The following is a 14,434-nucleotide window of genomic DNA, read 5'->3' as shown; positions in this document are numbered from 1 at the left end:
ACAAACTAAAGCTGTTTCAATGGATCAGAGTGCCTGTCTGGTTTCTACAGCAGTGCCTTGCAGCTTGTGGGTTGCTCTGCAAAATTAATGTGACAGAGTTGCCGAACCTCGATGTTGTTTCCCCCCCGAAACTTCATTAGAATAAAAGGAAAATTTTAAAGGGATATAATTAAAGTAACCGGCGCTTAGGATAAGTCAAACTGGGTTATGACCTAAAGCGCTACGTTTAAGCATTGGGACCCCAGAGTGAGACAGAAGCAGCATTTGTCACAAAATCACGACATCAGAGAGTTTATGCTGGGTGGAAAAAAGAAGGGAGGGAGATATTCACACGGTGCCTAAAGTTAAATGCCTAAACTTAATATTCAGATATGGGAATATCAGAATATTTAGTGTACATGAGATCTAGTGTGCCGAAAACACAGAATCGCAGTAGGTAAATCCTTCTGCTTAATCCCAACTTTAAACAGAAACAGTCGCCGTCCTTTTTTTTTTTCTTCAGTACATCAAACTCAAAAGGTGGAAATCCTTTTTTGAATTATATTGAAAGTTAATAAAACATAATGTTTCCCACACTAAAAAAAACTACATATGCATGTTGAATGACAACTATTAGAAATACGTTAGCTCCAGTCAATGTCACATTTTTCAATGGAATGAATCAGGAAGCGCCTTTATTTTGAAGAACTGGAGGTGCTTTTGTTTTGACGCAGTGAAAACCTGGTGAACGTCATGCTCAAACTGTCCCCTCCTCCTGTACTGTACAGCAAATAAGAAAGGGTTGTGAGCCTTTTCCTCTCCGTTCCTTTGAACTGTAGAGTTTACAAGATTACTTGAAAACTGTTTAAAATGTTCGCTGCCAAGTCGAAGCAAGAAAACAGATTCCAAACTAACCGTTAAGTTGCAAAATGAAGAGTGAGGCATTATGCTGTGAGTAAGAATATTGAATGTAGGAAGAAACGTAACAGGACGAGGATTCTATTTTGAGGAGATTAATCTGTCTCCGTAATGATAATGGCTTAACCGGAACAGAATAAAGTGCCGAAGTTCAGTTTAAGAGAAATCTATGTGGTCGCCTGCAATTAACCAGAGCATTATTGTTATGAGACGTTTGAAGTCCAGGATACACAAGTACAGCTAATGCATCAATAAGATGCAATCTTTAACAGGAGAACATGCACGCCCCTGTCAGAGCTGGGGTTAGATTAGATTAATACAGTAAATGCATGCTAGGAGCATAATATAAGCACAGATGAACTTGCCAGCTTCTGTTACATCCTTTCACTGGCACGTACTGCTGGGAAACATTAGAGGGGAGCCTCACGTACTTTGCCTAACGCCACGATGACAACCAGTTATTTGTACACGCTGCAATACACAATGATTTATTCAAATTATACACGCATTGCAGCTTCCTCTCCTCCCTGATTACATCAGATAATGATTGGTCATAAGACTCGAGTATCTATAAATATAGTGTTTTTATTAGGGGTGTAAATCACAAGCTTTGTCCCGATATGATTTTAAGTCGACTTTTTGGATGCCGATTCGATGTTTGCCAATAAAACGTTGTCAATTTCCGGTTGATAAGATTGATATGATGCAATATTATCTGCCCATCTCACATTATTATTATTATTTACATTATTTACTCACAAAACAAATGATTTGACCATTGTATTTCTGAGCTTAGTTATTTTAAATCAAAACCAGAATTCTTCTAATTTAAAAATAATAAGAACAAATCACCTGTTCACTATAGTCTCATGCCTGGATTTCAAAATAAAGGCATACCTTAACATGGCGATATGGATCGATGTTTTCATTTCGCATGGATTGTTAGTCATTTAATCGAAATATCGATGCGGATTGATGTATTGTTACATCCCTGGTATTTATGTGTATATACTGCACGTACATACATACATAAGGATCATGTTAGTACAGTCCAGTTGTCTTATAACATGACATATCTCTGTTTTCCACTCGGGGTAGCAGCTGTACGCCTCTGAGCCGCGCTGTTTGTTGTCCTCTCTAGTAGATTCCTCATAACCGATTCACCTGCACCAAGAACCGCAGCGTTTTATTTCAGCAGCCTCACTCGACTGATGATACTTCTTTGTTGGTTTTAGAAAGACACCACACACAAAATGACCAAAACACTTGTGTTTGGGGGGGGGGGGGCAAATTTAGTTGAAAAGCCAATAGTTAAAGAGGAAAAAAACATCAGAGACAAAAAGACTAAGAGCAGCAGCTGTGTGTAGGAGGATTCAGAGTATTAAGCAGAGAGGGGGGGATGACGCTTTGATGGACAAAGGAAGATGGATGTTTGCAAAGGTTCCTCACGCTGACGAAGTCAGGACACAATAATACTGCGTTGAAGCTGCAGCTCACTATCTGCAGAAGCTCTTTTTGTCTGAGTGCAGCAGGGAGGGAGAAATTGTCTGCGTTGGAAGGAAGGCAAAATAGGGTTTTATGCCCAAGTAAGTTGGCTCAGTCAAAGCTTTTGGTGTGTGTGTTCGGGGTCTGGGATACACACATGCTGCACCCTCCTTAGAAGAGCACGTGTAGCCGAAGCTGCCTATTAAATCCACGGGTGAATTTCAACTCAGCAGAAAGCATACATCATTATTCCCGAAGCTCAGATGTGGTCTTGAAATAGATCACTCAATTTCAGCATCAGTGTGACGATGTAGAGCAGACAGAGAACAGTGAGTGTCATTTCATTTCTATTAGCGAAACACGAGAGGATGCCACATTTCAGAAGAATGGACACACACACACAGACACACACATATCCATATTTTACATACTTACTTGACTTCCATTCATTTTCAACCCTATCTCAAGCTAAACCCTGACCCTAACCTTAATCTTAACCATTACCAGTACATACCTAACCCTAACCCAGATCTATTTCACACCTTGGTCCTAAACCTATCCCTAGGAAAAACAGGTCTTTACTTTTACATAATTATTTTCATGTTATTGATAAAACAAGAAACATGTGTTCTCATTTAGTTTCAACTACAAGCACACATACACACACAAGCATATAAGCATTTATCCATTTTCTATACCCGTTGAAGGCTGAAACACACCAGACCATCCGATCCGTCGGAAAATCGCAACATAGCAGTTAGATCTGGTTGAAGTGAAAGGGGCGGGGCAGAGACGAAGTACACCAATTAATCTTTTGAATCCCCCCCACCCACCCCACCCACACACACGTATTGATTAATTTGCAACGTGGAAACGGAGTGGAGGGTCTCCTCTCTGCTTTCATTTCAGCCAGACAGGTAGGAGCCAGCAGTGTTGGTTTTGTCTAAATAAAGTACACTTTAATGCTTCATGATATTTAATTTAATATCAAACTCTCATTATGATCTGAAGGTGTGGCGGCTTTTATTTTTGCCATGGCGATCGATTTCAGGTGGAGGAAATCTGGTGTTTATATTCTTAATATATATATTCTGAAATGTCAAAAAACAAATAAGTATATGAATATCAACTCCGGCCAGCTTTCCTCTCCTCGCTGATGAAAACATCCCCCACAGCACGATGCTGTAACAACTATGTGTCCCAACAGGGACGGCGTGTTCAAAGTGATGTGCAGCGTTAGTATTCCTCCACGCATGGCACGCTGCATCTAGACCAGAAGGTGCAATTTGTCCCTCATTGGACCAGAGCTCCTTTTTCCACATGTTTACTGTGTCTTCTGTAAGGTTTGTGGAAAACTGCAACGGGGATTCTTGTGGTTTGTTTGTTGAGATACCATCAGATTCAGATGAAAGGTTGATCAGTGCTCACGGAGAGGTTGAAACCATAGGACACGGTTTTAGAACCTAATTCTGTTTTAAAGCTCCCCACAAACCCATCCCTTACCTTTCTGTTGTGTTTCTGTAGTGTTCGCCAATAAAATCTCCAAGGCCTTCCAAGAACAACTGCTCTTATTTTTAAATTAAGCTACCTCTGACTGTAATTGGTGGCTCTGCATTTGTATTTTGAGGTCTCAGAGTAAAGCAGACTGGATTTAAATGCAACACTTTCAGACATTTTGATTCCTTAGTTAGCAAGATTTTACATGAAGTATACTTTCCGTTCCACTTTACAGTTCTGCATTTCTTTCACACAATATTCCCAAAATGTATATTGACGTTTGTTGATCTAACACGACAAATGTGTACCAAGTTTAGTAGTAAAGGACTAGAACCAGCATCCAGTTATCGTCTTTGATCAGTAAATGAAAAAGGAAATGAACCTAGTGGAAGATTCTTGCTCTCTCTTCAAGAAATCCAAAGGTGTTGGAAAGTTTTTTATCAGAAAATGAAGTCAGTCCGCTAAACTCTGCGGGCTTCAAAGTTCTGCTTGAGTTCAGGTGTAAATTATCGGTATGGTTGTCACTCCGGCTTTACATCTTTTGCTTTTTTCTGCTACGATTTTTATTTTTATCAGCAAAGCAAATTACATTTTTCACCTCCAGTGTAAATGGAGTGATTTGAACGAAAGACCGATGTTGATGGAAAGCTTGTGGTGTTTTAAAGTGTGTGGAGGATGTTTTTTTTTTTTATTAGAAAAACAAGTCGTCCATCATGTAACCTGAAAAAAAAAAAAAAAAAATCCATCACGTTTTTGCTGATAGCGAAGCTAAATGATGTTTTATGTCTCTTATGCTGCTTAGTGTTTCTGCTTAGTCTCATTTTAGTAGTTTATCAGCACATGTGGTCAGAATCAAGTTTCACTTGACCGTTTACTCCGGTGCTGAGCACACTGTAAATTTCCATGAGTCAGGGGAGCTATTGAAGCCAGAACACAAGCGGCTCTCTGGCTTATCTGGGATCTCTGACATGACACAGGTCAAATGTTCTACTAAAGTTACTGTTTCTCTTAAAGTAGAGAAGAATTGCGTGGTAAATTTATGCATGTTCTTTCAAAATCTAATTTACCTGGAACAGATAGCAACAGAATGTTCCCCAAATCCTGGGGCAGGCGGTCAGGGCCTTCAGGGAATGAGAGAACGTCCTAAATCAGTGGCGTCAAACTCCATCCCTGGAGGGATGGAGTTCTCCACTAGTAGATGTGTCCCTTATCCAACTTACCTTTTAGCTATCAGGCTCCTCTCCCATGGAACACGTTCCTGGTTTTAGTCCATGAGGCAGACACCCCATCTACTTTTAAGGCTAGGTTTAAAACTTTGCCTTTTGATAAGCTTATAGTAAGAGTGGCTTAGGTTATCCCAGGCTATCTCTGCTGACCACTCCATCAACTTTCTCCCGCTATTCTCCAGTTATCTGCTGTTGTTTCAGCTATTAACTTTATATCCCTTCTCTCATTTTCTCTTCACAGAAGCGACATCTGGCCTTGGGGCATTGCCTGAGCTACTGCTGCACACAATTTCATGTTTTCCACCAGTAGATAAAAAAATAAAATAATTAAGCATGTCTCTCTCCTAGTCACAGCAACTGAATAAACTATTGCCGTGCCTAACTTTGGATGCTGCCTTTCATCCCATAGACTGTGTAACTAACTCATAGCTTAATCTCTCCTATGAAGCCACTAAAAGAGTCATTGCCATCATTAACTCTATTCCTTTACTCTCACAAAGAAAGTACTCCTTTGTCAGTGGTTCTGTGTTGTTGCTTTTTTTGCGCTGCAGATGGCTGCTCACTCTAAGCCGGGCTCTGATGAAGGTTTTGTAACGTTAAAGGGGACTCCTCCTCAAAACGACATCCACGCTCAGCACGATGGCTGCAAAGCCAATGATTTAATGCAAGTGACTGTTCACCATTGCTGTATGTTCATCAAGGAGGCTTTGCTGCTAGTGAGTGACTTCATGCAATTAGCTAAGAGTCATTTTAGCAAATGACTCTGTACCAGGAGAGAACCTTTGCATGCTCAGGGAGAACTTGCAGACTCCATTGAGAAACACGGAGCTTCTGATTTTTTAAATTTTTTTCTTCTTAACTTATTCCTACAAGTTTAATCTTCACTTTCTCATACAAATAAACCAAATTCCATGTCAAACATGATTGTGAAAAACTATTCTGTGTTGTATTTGAAATCCAAAACATCTCCATCACAACAGGTTTGTTGGCACCCCTCGTTAAGTGTAGCGTTTCAAGAGCCTTGAAATATATTTCTTTTTTATTTAAGTAGCATCATTTCACAGTGAAAGATTTGCTGGCATTCTCTAACAGTGAACTATGGATATTTTTTAAAAGAAATCTCTATCACCCTGCCTCTCACTGTGTGTCGTGGTAGAATAAACTTGGGTCTTCGTCCAGACTGGTGTGTCCCAGTTAGAGTAGTTTCAGACTTTTAATCATTGCTCTGACTGCAGACCGGGGAAAAAGCTGTTGTCTTAAAACCGTTTCCTGGCCTCATAATATCAGAACCAACCTATCTTACTGGAATGCCATGTTCTCGCTTTCCAGTTTTGAAGCGCACCGTCAAACAATTTGTGATTATATCTGTGGTGAAAAGTGCTTTCTAAATAAACTCTAATTAATAAATTACTAACTAAGTGAAGCGGGCTTCTCCGCCACGTCATATTTATACCGCTGAGGAAACAGGAAGTGAGGGGCTACTGATTAAAAGTACCACATTTATCGACTTAAGAAAGCAAGTCCCTCTAATTGAGACAAAAATATATCTATAAAGTATTTCTTAAAATGGCACTTTTTATTCTAATTAATAGAAAGACTTGAAATAAGTAAAAAAAAACAAAATTCTAACAAAACAAAAACAATAATTGTGTGAGACTATGCTGTAGTGCTGCAGTAAAGAATTTAATTCATTTTAAAAACTTAACACATCTCTACCTCTGGTTTAACTACAGGGGACGCCACATCTATTACATATATTGCAAATAACCATATATCCGTAAAATGAAATCAGACATTCACAGAAGCAGAAAACTTTTGAATGACCTTAACTTCTGTATTTAAGCCATGTCGTCTTTTTATCTATGCAGGTTCCTCATTTACCCCCGTAAACGCAGAACAGCATTCCCATAAAAAAACCACAAACACTAGCCTACCACATTACGCGGTTGCCATGGTCCCTTTCCTCCGACTGTTGTGATGCGCGGCAGCATTAGGATTGGCCGTCACACCCCGCCGCTCTCCTCCCCATCATTGCGTCGTTATCATCAGACAAATACGGCCGGCCTTTTTATTTGTCCCCCGTCCGCGCTCTTATCTTCCTCGGCCGATGTTGACATGGTCAGACCTTCAGATGCAGGGTCACGCATGTGTTTATCGTCTAACGTGTCTGAAAAAGCTGATGGAATCAGCGCATGATGTCCCCAGGCTTGTGTCGCCACCAGACGGCTGGATAGTCTTCCGCCTCCCAAATTTAGAACAGCTGCCTCTCGGCTCTCGCCGTCTGATGGGGTTAAATTGCTTCGACCTTTGTCAAGGTCAGAGGGATCACTCCATTTGCTACGCCCGCGTGTCGTGTGCAGGCAGGAGGTGGTGTTGTCGTTACCGTTTGCTCTTTGAGGCCTTCCACTATCGGGTCATGTAAAAACGGCTGAGATGCTTCGGAGCGAACCTTTTACTTGCGTCTTGGAAAGGAGTTATTAAGAGCGCAAGAAGAAACATTATGCTTGTTATCTACATATTTAAATCATAGCATCACATGCCTTTTTCGGTCGTGGGGGCCACCGTGAGCAACGGACTTTTACTTTGCAGTACATTTTGTGAATTGATCGCAGCCCTGTACGTTGTTGACATTTAAAAGCTGTGCTGACAGAAAGGTCCTGGTTACGCTCGGCGATCTGACATGAATAATGGAGATCAAACTGTTTTTACTGCTCAGCGAGTCGATTGCTATTGTTATTATTGGGAGTGGGAGGTAACAGAGTGCGTGTTCGGATAAAGGCCAGAGGTGACGCATCCACCGGGTGTACATCCACTGACATAAGACAAAAAACATATCCCAATGTTTTCAGGGTGAGAAAGAGAGGCCTTTGTGGATTGTTAGCTGGGAATGACTTATGGAGTCTGAGTCCATTTGTTAAGAAGTTGCTGTCATAACATTATCCTTGATAGACAAGGCAAGTTTATTTATAAAGCACTTTTCAGTAACAAGACAATAGCTGTGGGAAATATGTTTGAGTAGATGACACCAGTTATAGGCTGCCGTTACATCTTTTGGCTCTTCTACCTGTGATGTTGTCACAAGTTGGTCACCCAGTGGCTTTGTTTGGCAAAGTGGATTTGAAGGTCTTTATGAAACCTCAGTGTGAATGTGTGCGCTTTAACGTGGACAGCCTCTTTTATCTGTTTCCTTTTTTTCTTCCTAAAGTTTTGTGGCGGTTTTATTCACAGTGAACAGAAAGGGAGCGAAGCAGAGATAGACATGCAGTACGGGTTTCAAGGTCGGGAATAAAACCCTAGACGCAGCATTGGGGACTTACTGCCTCTTTCTATGGAGCTCCGGCTCTATTAAAAAGGAAGTAGCTGTGGAGTTGCACTGATGTGTTGACCAATAGAGAGTAGCTAACCTTGGAACAAGCCTTCAATACCGATATGGAAATTTGAACCAATATCCAATATTAATATTATTGTTATGTCCAATAGCCTATATATATATATATATATATATATGACGTTAAATCGTGTATCCCTACTTTAAAAGCCCTTGTTTGGCAGCATTTTGGGATCTCGGTGTAAAAAGGAAAATGGGACAGAGTGAGGGCAAAGATACAGCTGATTTGTAAGCACTGTCCTAATAAAATGCAAAAGGGGGGGGGGGGCTGCTTACTTGTCTTTAGTGCCTGCAAAAACTGACACAAAAAGATTTTGACTGGACTATTCTATATGGGTGATGCAGGCTTTAAAACACTGCTTTTGATTTGATTATGAACCATTTACTCCTATTGAATGAAAAAAATACAGGATTCTTGGCTTTCTCAAATACTGCTAAAATCTTGTCTCATTCTCTTGAACACAATGTATATAGAGCAGACTATATCATTTCAGGGTCCATGTACACAAACTCTATTGGCTAGTAAAAGACTTGGCCGGTTGCATGGACTTTTATTGTTGGTTATGGCCAAATCTTGTCTAGATCTTATTTACTGAGACGTTAAATCTCAAGGCAAGTGATCAAAACAATATGATGATAAACAAATTGTAAGAAAGTATCGATGTGATATTAGTTGACTTTAATCTATCTATCTATCTATCTATCTATCTATCTATCTATCTATCTATCTATCTATCTGTCTGTCTGTCTGTCTGTCTGTCTGTCTGTCTGTCTGTCTGTCTGTCTGTCTGTCTGTCTGTGTGTGTGTGGGTGTGTGTGGGTGTGTGTGTGTATGTATGTGTGTATATATATATATATATATATATATATATATATATATATATATATATATATATATATATATGTATTTATATGTGTATATATATATATATAAATATATGTGTATATATATATATGTGTATATATATATATATATGTCAGTGTTGTAGTCAAGTCACTATGCCTCGAGTCCGAGTCCATGTTCGAGTCACCAGTGTTCAAGTCCGAGTCAAGTCCAAGTCATTAAAAAAAAAATCCGAGTCAAGTCCGAGTCGAGTCACTATTGACGTGTGATGTATGACATGAAGCAGTAACATTCCATTGCACTAATAACTCTTTCGCTGTAGTTACCCTGGTTTTACTCGGTAAAACTACTGCTTTTTCCAAGTCTAAGACGTCTCCTAACCATGGTTTTTAAACATTGTTATGGAACGCGCAACAGCGACTCGAGGTACGCTGATAGGCCGCATATGAAGGATGTTAAAGCCGCAAGCGGCGTCGATCGGCCCTCGCAGCCAAGCGCACTCCGGCCTATTGACCACCGCCGCAGATGCTGTCACGCATTTTCCTGGCCCGTCCACCGGGCGATTCCCACAAACGCGTTCGGCAGCGCTCCCCCATGACTCACAACATATCTGGTGCAGATCGGTCGATGCAGCGAGGAGATACAGCCGTTGGATAATGATAATGCATTTGGCCACCGGACCGGACTAAATTGTTCGGCGGGCCGAAAAATTTATACCGATTCCTGGACGGTGACTACAAACAGAAAAAAAAAAACGGCCGATGACGCTATGAACGCCGAGCAGGAGAAAACAACGACTTACCTTCCTATCAACTTGGCCAGTTTTCCAGTCTTTCCGAGCCCTCGACACTCAATCCATCATTTGAGCTGAACGTTGGTATGTTGTTCCACAGTTCTACCAGTAAAATGGGCGCCTGGACATCCTCTTGTGAAAGTTTAACAGCTGTAAAGTCGGTCATATCGTTGTGTCTGTTGCATGTGTAATGGCTGGTTGCTACGTGCGCTCTCACACTGTTTGCCCAACCTTAGCGGCAAGGGGCGTTGCTCATGAGATGGTGACGTCACGTGCGCTGTACGACATTTAGATATTAAAATCATACACCAAATAATATTCTAATGACATATTAAAATTATAGCCTAATGATATAAAAAAAAGTCGAGTCTTGTTCTCAATTTCCGAGTCAGAATGATCTGAATGTAGGAGTCCGAGTCCAAGTTCGAGTCATCAGTGCTCAAGTCCAAGTCAAGTCACGAGTCTCTAAATTTAGCTAATGACTCGGACTCGAGTTCGAGTCTCGGACTCGAGTCCTACAACACTGATATATGTATATATATATATATATATATATATATATATATGTGTATATATAAATGTGCGTGTATATATATATATATATATATATATATGTATATATAAATGTGTGTGTGTGTGTGTATGTATATCACAATATTCAACAATAATATCTCGAAACTGTGCAGCCCTACTCTATAATAATAACATTGTAAGTTCCTGTTGCCTCTGGTGAGTCAGGTGTATCATTACACCCTTTGCTCCTACAGCTTGAAAATGAGCTTGATGGGACATAGTGTTAAAACAAGAAATGATGGAGTGTAAAGTACATGAACCTTGATGCTGGATCGTCTGTGAAATCTTGACACGGCCTTCTGGGGATATGTCTCATCTAATACAAAACAAATATAAAAAAAAAGAGGAAAAGCATGTAGAAAATAGTACATCTCACACATGCTGCTCAAAGCCCCTTCAGGGTGGCTCTGCTCTAGCACTTCTCAGCGACGTGTCAAATGATTTCAGTCGGCATGTATTTTTAGGAGGTCTTGTGAGTAGAGAATGTAGAAAGGTGGCCAATAGAGAACCCCAGAAGGAAGAACAAATCAGCAAGATGCCTTCTGCTGCAGCTGTTTTGCATTTGAAAGAGTCCGACTACTTTCTGTCACCCTTAGTTTGACTAGGTTTGATCTCCAGCGACAACCGAGTATTTAGACGTATTGGAACGTGCGTGTGCCTGGGAAGGAGACACAAATATCCGTCTTTTCTCAGCGTGTCACAGTACCTTGCGCACGCATGCTGAAAGCGGCTGCTTGAATAAGAACCGCCTCCACACCATCCTCATGCGCTGCTCTTTATTTATTTCCCCGACTCAGATAGGAGTCCGTGCTGCTGATTCAAACAGCAGCCGTTAAAAGTCCCCAACTCCCAGCACTGACATGAGGACTCCATCACACGCCATTAAACCTGCAGCATGAGGCCAAGGTGTGTGAGGTGGGAGGAAGGAGGGCGATGGAGGCGACATGAAGGCTGGAAGCCCTGGAGAGATGTTGCCCGAACTGTGGTTATTGAGAAACAACAGACAGCTGCCGGACATTTAAATGACGCAGCAAGGGCAGCTTTCTGGAGGGTCGGTAGGATTTGGGTCAAAGGAATGGCCTTCTGGAAACGTTCTGCATTGGTTTAGGGTAAATCTTCTCTATTCAGTTTCTCTCACCTTTGTCTTTCTTCCCTCAGATCTGTTTTGTGAATCTGGACCCTCGCAAAACAAACTGTCGAGATGATGAAAACAACAAGGTGAGTCGATTTCTTGCTCATTTCCACCGCCATCCCTCCTTGTTTCCTTGCTGTTCTCTTTCCGGCCCACTTTTCATCACTCAGGGGCTTTGTTCATTGTATTCGACATAAACATATCGCCTCTGTTGCCATGGATTCAAGATCATTAACCGAAATTACGGGGTTTATTTTGTGAGACGATATGCAGATTTCGTAGGCTTTTTTTTTTTTTTTTTTTGCCGCAGGTAGTGGGCGATCAATAACAATTCCCCGGCGGCTCAGGACTTCTCACAGGAGGGAACCTATAATTACACGAACCTGACCCGGATCCACAGAAATACATTACATTCAGTTTCAGAGCTTCATAAGAGCCTGTTATTCCCCCGTCATTGAGCATTGTTTCCGTGGTTGGCGTGTGTCTTGCAGAAACTGGCATCAGTGTCTCCAGACCTGCCAAAGCTTGTTGAATTACTGACCATCCACCAGCCCAAAGAAAATGAGATCCTACTGCTTGGTGGCCTGGGAGCCGCAGAAACATGCCAAGCACACCCACACTCCCCCCAGCAGGTAAGTGTGCAGCGGGGCCACACATCTTGCAAGTTTTCTTCATCCTGTGAAATAATTGCACTGCAAAGACTGCAAGTTGTTCTCTCACGCAGCAATTTACTGCGATTATATTGGACCCTTTTGTGGTAGTAATACTTGCTGTGGTGCTTCTTTAGTACAGGACACACCTGGTACACACCAAGGCTGATTTACTGTATACTATATTCTGTGTTCCAGATGAATGATATAATGCTAAACTAATTAACTAGGAAAGTAACAGAGTGTAAAACACGTTTAAAATGCAATTACATCAGAGGAGGCATTTTCTTTGTTCTCAGTCCTTGCAGTCTATGCATGACTGGTCAACCAAACACAGCTTAGGCCAGACCTGTGGATCTTACAACCCCAGGGGCATCTGACCCCTCAGCTGTTCTGGACGTGCACCTGGTGGACAATAAATAATACTAAACGTAAAGTAGATGTAATTGCATTTGTAAATGTAACATTTCAGGGATGAGGGTTGTTTGTTTGTTTTTTATTTATCTTAAAAAGGTGTATTTCTTCTTTCTTTTTTTTTTTAAATGACCATGGCCATTTCTCTGTTTGCTACAATACGTAGTATCCTCTGATGGAGGGTGCCAATGTCCACTATTGTTAACAAGAAAAAGAGTGATAGAATGTTTTACTATAGGTGGACTTCTATAAGATCTATCATCATTACAATATTAATGTGTAAATTAGATTAGATTAGATTAGATTCAACTTTATTGTCATTACACAGGTACAGGTACAAGGCAACAAAATGCAGTTTAGGTCTAACCAGAAGTGCAATAGCAGCAAGTGCAGGATAAACAATGGTTCCATAAGTACAGGACATGGGTTATTACTGAATAAATATGGAGATGTGTACTATTATAGACAGAATTTTACTGATCGATTTGTCCTATGAGTATAATATATATATATATATAACTAGTGTTGTGAACTAGATTTACAGCTGGAATGTACCAAATATAATATACAGGTGGATATTACTATGAGTAGAGTTTTTACAGATATGTACAAAAGCATAATATACAGATGGTTGTTATTATAACAGATTTTACATGTACTAAGAATATATGTACAAATGGCTATTACTTTAGGCAGAATTGTGAGCATGATATACAGCTAGCTATTACTATAAAATGAATAAATAGAGTTTGGACAGAAGCTATTTAAATTAAAGCGCAGTGGAAGGTAATTGCATATTACAGTTAAAGTACGGTATTGCAAATGTATATGTAGACAATTGTGAATAAACAGTCAGCAGTGCAAATCAAATTAGTTATATTGCATACGACTGTTTAGAGTGTACCTAGTGTTGGTTGCTATTTCCAGTCCTGAATACATAGTTTTTATGCCAATAAGGTATTCGGCCTGTTTTAGGCCTGTTGCATGGAGTCTCACTAGAATAGATGTCTTCAGCCGACACAGACGATAGTGCCCACGGTGCAAAATTTCAGAGACTTGGAAACAGTTGCTTGTAACATCTAAGTGTATTTTTTACTGAATTAGAAGTTAAAGTGTCTTTGTTCATTTCAGATTTAACTGATATTGTCAGACTAAATAATCAGTGAAACTCAAGAAACAGAAGCCAGTGAAAATAATATGTAGACTTTATTGTGAAATGCATTCTTGGAGTTGATGAATTTGGGTTATAATCTGCAGTAGGAAAAATCACAATGATTCATTTTACTGTGATTGTTGCGAATATTGACCGCCCCCCACATGCTGTAGTTTGAAAATAGCCCAGTTTTGTTTGAAATACACAGCATGGCTTGTCAAACCTTTGAAAGGATTGTACTTTCACATACAGAACAACTATAGGATCAACATTATTGTTCCTTTGTAATAGCCTTTTTGAATGTTTGCACAGCCACCTCATACATTATTTTGTTTAAATCCCGTGTTAAGGTCAATACGCATGTAGAACGTGTTTGTTTTTA

General features: G+C 40.3%; 1 protein-coding gene across 1 annotated transcript in view; it reads left to right on the top strand.

Moving 5' to 3' along the window:
• Positions 1–14,434, top strand: part of LOC105923422 (SPHK1 interactor, AKAP domain containing) — a 119,390-nt gene that overhangs the window by 88,274 nt on the left and 16,682 nt on the right. The window contains 2 exon segments of the mRNA XM_036149590.1: positions 11,862–11,921; positions 12,327–12,467. Coding sequence (XP_036005483.1) covers positions 11,862–11,921; positions 12,327–12,467 — 201 coding nt within the window.

Source organism: Fundulus heteroclitus, chromosome 18 (genome assembly GCF_011125445.2).
Source record: "Fundulus heteroclitus isolate FHET01 chromosome 18, MU-UCD_Fhet_4.1, whole genome shotgun sequence".
Lineage (NCBI taxonomy): Eukaryota > Metazoa > Chordata > Actinopteri > Cyprinodontiformes > Fundulidae > Fundulus > Fundulus heteroclitus.
Note: the sequence above shows the minus strand (reverse complement) of the source record. Positions and strands in the feature narration are given on the sequence as shown.